The sequence below is a fragment of the Neolamprologus brichardi genome, chromosome 2 (assembly GCF_056152115.1).
Source record: "Neolamprologus brichardi isolate AB-2024 chromosome 2, ASM5615211v1, whole genome shotgun sequence".
NCBI lineage: Eukaryota > Metazoa > Chordata > Actinopteri > Cichliformes > Cichlidae > Neolamprologus > Neolamprologus brichardi.
Window position 1 is genome coordinate 16902023 of NC_142105.1, and position 9318 is coordinate 16911340.

General features: G+C 42.0%; 1 protein-coding gene across 2 annotated transcripts in view; it reads right to left on the reverse strand.

Annotated features, from left to right (window-relative positions):
* The window catches only part of st3gal5 (ST3 beta-galactoside alpha-2,3-sialyltransferase 5), a 29756-nt gene extending 21479 nt beyond the window's left edge, over positions 1 to 8277 (reverse strand). The window contains exons 1-2 of one of the 2 annotated variants that reach the window (XM_035911776.2): positions 8172 to 8277; positions 5130 to 5233 (exon numbers count right to left, since the gene is read on the reverse strand). In XM_035911776.2, the coding sequence (XP_035767669.2) occupies positions 5130 to 5161 (32 nt within the window). In that variant the 5' untranslated portion in view covers positions 5162 to 5233; positions 8172 to 8277. The remainder of the gene's footprint in view (positions 1 to 5129; positions 5234 to 8171) is intronic. The other variant, XM_035911771.2, reaches the window with a different exon arrangement.
* Between the last annotated feature and the right edge of the window lie 1041 nt (positions 8278 to 9318).

The window sequence follows — 9318 nt, forward strand, 5'->3', positions numbered from 1 at the left end:
GTTATAGGAGATTTTAACAGAGCGAATCTCAAACGGACATTTCACAACCTTCACCAGCACATCAACTGCCCCACCCGGGGCACTAGGACATTAGACCACTGCTACACCCCGTTCAAGAACTGATACAAGGCTCAGCCCCTGCCGGCATTTGGAAAATCGGACCATGCCGCCATCTTCCTCATGCCTGCTTACAAACAAAGGCTAAAGCAGCAACCACCAATCAGGAGGGAGGTCGCTCACTGGACCGACCAATCAGCGGCCGCGCTGCAGGACGCACTGGATGACGCACTGGATGACGCAGACTGGGACATGTTTCGGCGCAGCTCTGATGACATCAACATGTTTACGGAAGCGGTTGTGGGATTTATTGGGAAACTAGCGGATGACACAGCAGAAAGAACTATCAGCCGAACGTTTCCTAACCAGAAGCTGTGGGTGGATAAAAACATCCGCGACGCTCTGAAATCACGCACCGCTGCCTACAATGAAGGGCTCGTCTCCGGTAATATGGTCCTATACAAGGCTGCGTCCTACAACGTGCGCAGCGTGGTCAGAAAGGCAAAGCGGAGCTACGGGGGAAAACTAGAGTCACAGCTACGACAGTGCGACTCTAGGAGCCTGTGGAAAGGACTGCGGACAATAACGGACTATAAACGGCCAGCTTCTTCAATGATTAATGCCGACGCTTCACTGGCTGATGAGCTGAACACGTTTTATGCTTGCTTCGACGCCGCAGCAATCAAAACAACAAACGGCTGAGCGTGCTCGGAGTGCACCAGTGAAGACAGTGCATTCATCATCACAGAGCATGTCGTGAGGAACACCTTCAGGAGGGTGAACACCAGGAAGGCAGCAGGACCAGATGCAATCCCTGGCTGGGTCCTGAGAGCCTGTGCTGACCAGCTAACACGGTGTTCACGGAGATCTTCAACCTTTCCCTGGCCCAAGCAGTGGATCCCACGTGCTTCAAACAGTCCATTATTGTTCCTATTACAAAGAAACAACAGCCCGCTTGCCACAATGACTACCATCCAGTAGCACTGACTTCAATTGTGATGAAGTGTTTTGAAAGACTGATGAGAGATCATTTCTTCACTTCCTGCCACCATCGACTCACTTCAGTTTGCTTACCGGACTAATCGTTCCACAGACGATGCCATATCTCACCTGCTCCACACATCCCTGAGTCACCTGGACACTGGCAGAGGGAATTATGTTAGGATGCTGTTCGTGGACTACAGTTCAGCATGCAACACAATAATTCCCTCTAAGCTTTTCACCAAGTTGACGGATCTAGGACTCAGCTCATCACTGTGTCAGTGGATCCTCAACTTCCTCACAGACAGACCCCAATCAGTGAGGGTGGGAAAACAAGTCTCCCCCTCCATCTCACTCAGCACTGGAGTGCCTCAGGGCTGTGTTTTAAGCCCCCTGCTGTACTCACTGTACACGTATGACTGTGTAGCCACATCAGACACCACCTCCATTGTCAAGTATGCTGACGACACTGTTGTTGTGGGCCTGATCTCCGACAACATCGGGGCGGCCTACCTGGAGGAGATTAGGAACCTGGAGACCTGGTGCCAGGAGAATAACCTCCTCCTAAACATCAGCAAGACTAAGGAGCTGATCGTGGACTTCACTACAAAGCAGGCAAGGAATTACAAGCCCCTCATCATCAGTGGCACGCCAGTGGAGAGAGTGGACAGTTTCCGATACCTGGGTGTCCACATCACTCAGGACCTGTCATGGTCCTGTCACATCAACACCCTGGTTAAGAAAGCCCGTCAGCGTCTCTTCTTCCTCAGAAGACTTAGAGACTTCCATCTGCCACTGAAGGTGCTCAAGAACTTTTACTCCTGCACCATCGAGAGCGTCCTGACGGCAAACATCTGCACCTGGTTTGGGAACAGCACCAAGCACGACAGACGAGATCTGCAAAGAGTGGTGCGCTCAGCCAAACGCATCATTCAATCAGAGCTCCCTGACCTGCTGTCCATCTACACCAAGCGGTGCAAGACCAAAGCTAGGAAGATTATGATGGACCTCTCCCATCCCAACAATGGACTCTTCTCACTGTTGAGGTCTGGGAAGCGCTTCTGCTCCCTTAAGGCCAAAACAGAGAGAATGAGGAGGAGCTTCTTCGCCCAGGCTATTCAGGCCCTGAACCAGGTGTAGGACTGGACTCTCACACACACATCACATCACCACACGCACCACCACACACTTCCTATAATTTAGAATCTTTATAATCTCTTGCTGCTATTTGCACATTTTTTACTGTAAATTTCTAGGTTAATTTGTAAATTTTGTAGCAACCTGTAAATTGTAAATACTATAAAAACTTTTTTCTGTCATTTAATGGTCCGGCATTGCACAGCTACAAGCATTTCACCCCCATGTCATACTGTGTATGGTTGTGTGTGTGTGACAAATAAAATTTGAATTTGAATATTATTAAAATATGGGCTATAACAGTTGTATTGATGTATAGCAACTTGAAATGCTCCCAAAAATGGCACTACAGCATGTAAAAATATAAAGTAATAATGGATTGGATTTATATAGCGCTTTTGAAGGCACCCAAAGCGCTGCTGGACCAAGGCCAGGAAGATCGTGAAGGACCTCAGCCATCCCAACAACAGACTGTTCTCTCTGTGGAGGTCAGGAAAGCGATTCCGCTCCCTGAAGACCAACACAGAGAGACTGAGGAGGAGCTTCTTCCCGCAGGCGATACGGTCTCTCAATCACACCACCACACAGTACTGACCCACACATATGGTTCTTACACACACACTGAACATTCTGGACATTGTTTTCACTTCATCACTTAAATCACTTTAAGCATATTTGCACTGCACAAGTCACTTACAAATGTGGATTGCACAACACTGGACATTATATTCTTCATTTCCATTTAATAGTTGTACAGCTGCTGTTATTGTGTATATATATATATTTATATTTCTTCATACATTCTTATATATTTATACTATATGTACAGTTATTTTATTTTCAACTTTAATTTATATATTTTATCTTATTCTTTCCCAGTTAAATTTACCCTTCATTCTAATTTGTGTTGTACAGTTATTTCATTTTTAACTTTAATTTTTATATTTTATTTTATTTTATTTTATTCCTTCCTAGTTAAATTTACCCTTTTTAATTTTCATATTTATTTCCTATCTTATTCATAGCCTTTTCTTTTTTCTTTAGGTCACAAGCAGTTGTGTAAGCATTTCACTGCATATCGGAATGTGTATGACTGTGTATGTGACAAATAAAATTTGAATTTGAATTTTACAATGCCACTATTCATTCACTCTCGCATTCACACACTGGTGGAGGCAAGCTACAGTTGTAGCCACAGCTGCCCTGGGGCAGACTGACAGAAGCGAGGCTGCCATATCACGCCATCGGCCCCTCTGGCCAACACCAGTAGGCAGTAGGGTAATGTGTCTTGACCAAGGACACAACGACCAGGACAGAGAGCCACAGATGCGCTTCCCAACCCCCTGAGCCACGGTCGCCCCGCTCTGGCGGACTTGGTTCTATGGTAGGTCTTAAAGGGTTAAGCACTGCTTCCAGCCAAGAGTGATACCATAAATCTCCTATAGCTGCAGAAAAGGCTAACATTGTCATCTTACAAAAAAAACAGCTAAACATGAGAGGTTTTTGGACAAAGTTTGTGTTCTTCATTCTTTAAGCACCGGTTCGAGCACCGGTTCGAGCACCGGTTCGAGCACCGGTTCGAGCACCGGTTCGAGCACCGTTTAAGCACCGGCACCGTTTCAAAAGTACCGGTTTGGTACTGGTATCGGATAAAACCTAAACGATACCCATCCCTACCGTTGATGCCTGGTGAACTAGAATAACAGGTCCATCAGTCAGTTAGCTCAGTTTCACTTTTGATGGCAGAAACTTCAGGACATGAGCACACAAGTATAAGAAATATGCAGCAGTAACTCTAAAGCCAGGGCTATAAATAAAGCTTCACAAAACGGCTGTAGAAAGGAAGAACTGGCAAACACGAGAGGACCTGACTACCACTGCTCACCCACCAGGTGCTGTGCATGTCACAACTATCACAACCATGGGTCATTTAAATAATTACCTTTTATACTAGAAGTGGCACTGAAGTGGAATAGTATGTGCCACCATCACCTAATTGTTGAAGAAAATGCAAGACTTCCACATCCTGCCTCCACTTACAAAAACCAAGGTGTTCTCCTTCCATCCTGTGAAGGATTCTCTTTTACTAGAAAGCACTGTGTCCTTTCAAACAGCAGAGCTAAACCAGGAACAATTTGAGGCGATCAGGCTTCTGACTACACTCTTCATGTGATTTACATGCAAAGATGGCAAAGTAATGAAGAAAGAATAGTAATGAATGAAGTATATATATAATAATGTGTTTAGTAATAAAGAACTTACAGCTTCAGATAGGTTAGAACGTTGCATGCAGACTGAGAAAAAATTAGAACAAGCTGTGCCTGTTTTCTGCAAGTTTCAACTGGGACTCTGCCTACATACGTGTAAGCAGTTTGGAATGACATGTGAGTAATATCAGAATGAGTGGGAGCTTCTTCTTAAGTATGACACAGACATTCGTCTCCAAGGCGTCAAATGATCTTTTTGAACTTTCATTTTATTGCTTTCTTTTGTTAATGTCCTCAAAAGCCACAGCCACTGAAAACCAAATCATTTAAGGATTAACATGAATGAGGAAAGCGCTGCTATTCTCTGTCAGATTCATGTCTAACTATGGGCAAAGCATGTCGGGATGTTGAATAGTTAATTGCGTATTAAAATTTACATTTTTTTTAACTTAAATTTGTCGTTTCTTAAAATGTAAAGGGATTTACAAAAACCAAAACTGAATTAAAAACATATTTTTGAATTCTGCATTTAAAAATACAATTTAAAAAGTCAAATAAATAAACAATACCTTCTTTTTTTTCTTTTCCACCAATCCTTTTCAATTTCATTTCGATGTCTTTTTGCATATTTTATTTCACAGCTCATTATTAAATTACAAAATATTGTATTTATATATGGAGGACTTTCCTGATCCTCCATATATAACCACCAAAATCATTGGGAGTCTTCTGTGTTCTGAATATCACCTGTGTGCTGCCCAGCGTATCTGAAGCCTCATGCTGGTCTCTCTGTTCTGGGACGTCTTCTGGTCTCTGCTGTAGACTGAAGCCCTCTGACTGTCAGTCCTGACCTGCACACACAGGCATGGCCATTACTAAACATTGAAAACAGTGGACGTTCTATGCATGACTCGAGTTTTTGGTCACAGAAAAACACTCAGGTTTCCTGCACACAGACTTTACTGAGCATCTTCCTCAGCTCATTCCAGTATGAAGGTCACCATGTGAGATGAATTAATTAGTGGACAAACACAGCTTTTATTTTGAAAGTTTAGTCACTAGAGCCCTGTATTGGCAATTTGCAGATATTTTGGTGTCTGCATTTATTGGGGGTCATATAATTAAAATTTAAGAAAGGAAAGAGGAGAAACACCCTTCAACTATGAGTGCTAATGTTGCTGAATGCCCTCTGACAGTCACACTCTGTGTCAGCAGCACGTATTTGGACCAAAAAATAAATCTACAAGAACACACACACTCAACCATCAAATTTTACGTAACATCTTATCAGCAAAGACTCATAAAGATCACATTATTTTTATGGAGACTAGCTGACAGTGTAATAACTGTAAGATAATTTGTTCCTTAAAAGCAAGCAAAAACAGAAGTAGTTAAAAACACTATATTAGTGTAACCTGTCACATTGTCTAAGTGCTCTAACTCCAACTCTTTAGTACACTGTGGTCCACAGAACGCAGGCTTACCACACAGTTGTAACGTATTAACAGTTATTAACTTAAACTGTCACTTAAACTTAAACTGTCATTTCTGTGCACTTTGTTTTTTACACATGCATTAAATTAAAGTCGATTAGGTCAATTAAGCATTATAAGGCAGAAGGTGGGGGGTGGTTCCCTTTCTTTTTTGCTGGGAGTTGGCAACCCTATTAGTTAGGTTATTTAATATTTCTGCTAAGTTCTCTTTAAAATACCTGAATAGGAAGGATGGTGCAGCTTTAAGTTTATTAGATTGATCAGTTTTGCTGAACTATTAAATATTTTGGGTGCAGTGTATTTTTTGCATACAGGTGTAACAGAGTAGCTTTAGTTTAGTTTAGTTTTTTTAAACTTGAGTATGAACTTATACAAAATGCAGCAAGATATTTAAAAAAAAACGTTTTATTGATTATAAAATACACTATATCGGATTTATATCGGTATCAGCAGATATTGAAATTTATGATATCGGTATCAGACATAAAAAAGTGGTATAGTGCCATCTCTGCCATAGAGTGAGATCAACCAGACTGCAATAACTCAAAACACTCCTACCCTTCCCCATTTAAGAAGAAGTTTCTAACACATTAAATGAAAAGAAAGGCAACTTTGGAGATTCCACTCATTGTAAAACAAAACCTTATAATTCTGAGTCAATGCCGAGACCATACACATAAGAACAAGAAGACACCACAACCAAAGACTGCCGGGAAAAGTGGGTGAAGAACTTATTAAACAGGAACCTCCCTGAAACTGAAAAGAAGAAGCTAACCAAAGGACTCAATTTTGCCATCTCTCCACCACAGCTGCCCATAGTGGACCTCATCACAGGCACAGAAACAGCGATACGGATTAATAAACGAATACTTCCTCCATCTAAGGCTGCCACTTCCCTGCGCAAAGACCAAAACATCACCACATTACCAACTGACAAGGGGAAGGTGCATCATTGTTCTAAACTCAACTGATTATCACACCAAAATGACCCCACTGGTCCTCAGTGACAACAACACCTATGAGCCCTTAAGACAAGACCCCAGAAGCAAATATAAAAATAAAGTCATCAGTTTGAGCTGTTTCACTGCATCCTCGGTATCTACAAGTAGGCATCACAGGGCTGTGTGGATTCAATAATATAGCCTAATACAACACATCACACTGTCCCTGAATTATTATGCAACAACTTCCTGAATGAAAATTTATTCCACCCAAACCTCAGCCTCCTTATATTTCTTTTGTGCATCCATCTCTGACTGCACGAAATGTCCAGAAAAGTGGACATCAAACTCGGAATACTATGCTGAGAAACAAAAGTACAAATGTGCAGATTACAGTTGTCTTTTCCTGCCAAACATCTACAAAACGCTTTGTGTGACTGAGTGGCACATGATCAACTCTCTTACCAAGTCTTGTGATACAAGACACAGCCTCTTCATTTACACAAGGGTATAACCTGCGGTTTTCTTCTGATAGGCGCAGCTTTCTTATACTTATCACTCCGTGCTTATGTGCTAGAAGCTAACTTTCCCCCCCCCTCAAAATACTATTTAGACTCTAACATCGAAATTTCGACTTTATTCTCAAAATTATTCTTTTTTTTTCTTTCTTAATGCGGTCCCATTGCTCCCTCGTATTAAATCAGTATGAGTGTTTACTGCATCCCTGCTGCCGTTAAGTGGTAAGAACTCCAGGGACAGATTAAGAAGCCTTTTATAAATGCTCGGAGAAAAGGCCGGGGCGGCGGGTGTCTGACACAGTAAATGTGGCCTGTGAAGGTAAATGATTTTATTGCTCCGAGTCTCTTAACAACCGGCCTACCAGCCCTTCAGAAAAAGTAAAAATAAAACGAAGCTCAACATTTTTGCTTTTCGTAGCTTCGGCTTTCTCCTTTGCTAACGTCTCGAGCACGTAGGTCTGTCGGGACGGTCCTGCGCAGAGCCGAGGATTGTGGATAAATGCGCCATAACGTTTTTACAAACGCTGTTTAATTAAATTCCGCTAAACTGCGTGAAAATATCACATGGATAATCAACTGTTTATTTACAAGTAACGCAAATATTTTTAATACAGCGAAGCTTTTGTAATAGGACAAAAAGAAAAGATACAGCATCAGCGGTCGACTGTTAATATCGGCAGCTTCAAAATGTAGCAAAGCACTGACCAGCAACGAAGGCTCAAGTCAGCTTACAGGCTGACCATTGTGTCCATATCGAACCAAACTGTATTTTACCCCCAACTGCTGACGCCTTTCAAACCAGCTTCTACTGTTTCGCCTCATTTCGTTATGACTCACCCTTCCATAGATATCCAGGAGCGGTCACGGTGCATCCTTCGCACGAGGGTACATGATCACATCTCGAGATTCTGCAGCTTTATCACACCACCTTCACTGGTCGGTCCTACCGCAGGAGACCAACCAACCAATCAAATTGCGTAAAAGTTCCCATCATTTCCGTTCTTTCGTAATAAAAGCCTCCCAACATTTCAGTGTCCCGTTAGCGCTACAAGCAACGGTAGCTGTTTGCAAAATTTGTCCACAAAACATGTTGTAAACTGACATGCACAGAAAAATCCGTTAGATTTACTCTTAGAACAGTAGTAAAGCAGATTTATAAATCGAGATAAATACACAGAACCAACTTTACAGGTTACACAATAAGGTTTAGGATAAATAGGCCACAGATGTAAAAGTGTAAATAAATCAGGAGAGAAACATTAGATACATTTTGTCTGGGTGCAGGACTGGATCAATGAACTCACCTCACACTGGACTGGTGGACTGTGACCACGGAATATTTTCAACACACTAACTGAGTGAGCTTATGCTTTAAAGTACACACTAATTACTCAGCCACCTACACATTACACATGCAGGAGCTGCTTACTCATGGACACCCATATCATGACGCTCTGGAAAGTTTGGAGTCAGCAGTGACGGCGGTTTTTGCTCACTGTGTGCCTCAGCACTTGGTGATTATGCTAACTTTAATCATCTTGGATGACCTGTTGCACTTCTTAATCATTATCTCTGCAGTAACAGATATTTTACAGACTGACAGTGGCATCCTGATAGAGTACGGCCCTTGAACACAGTGAGAGCTTTAGAATGACACGTGCACATATGTTTGTAAATCTAGACCTCATGACCTCAATTCACTGAAAAGACTGACCTCTGTTCAGTACCAGCCTTGAGCTTGAGCTACAGTAAGTAATCAGATTCATCTTTTTTTCCTTTACCAAACGCACTTAATAAAGACACACTGGACCTGCTCAAGGCCTGTCCATAATGCTGAATGACTATTGTTGTGTTCCCACAAACTTAAATTGATGTTGTTTACAATTCAAACAGTCCCAATACTGTCACAAAATACATACATAACAAAAATACAAAATTCAATATTTCCTTTTATTAAGAAATGAAAACAAATTGACTTATTCCA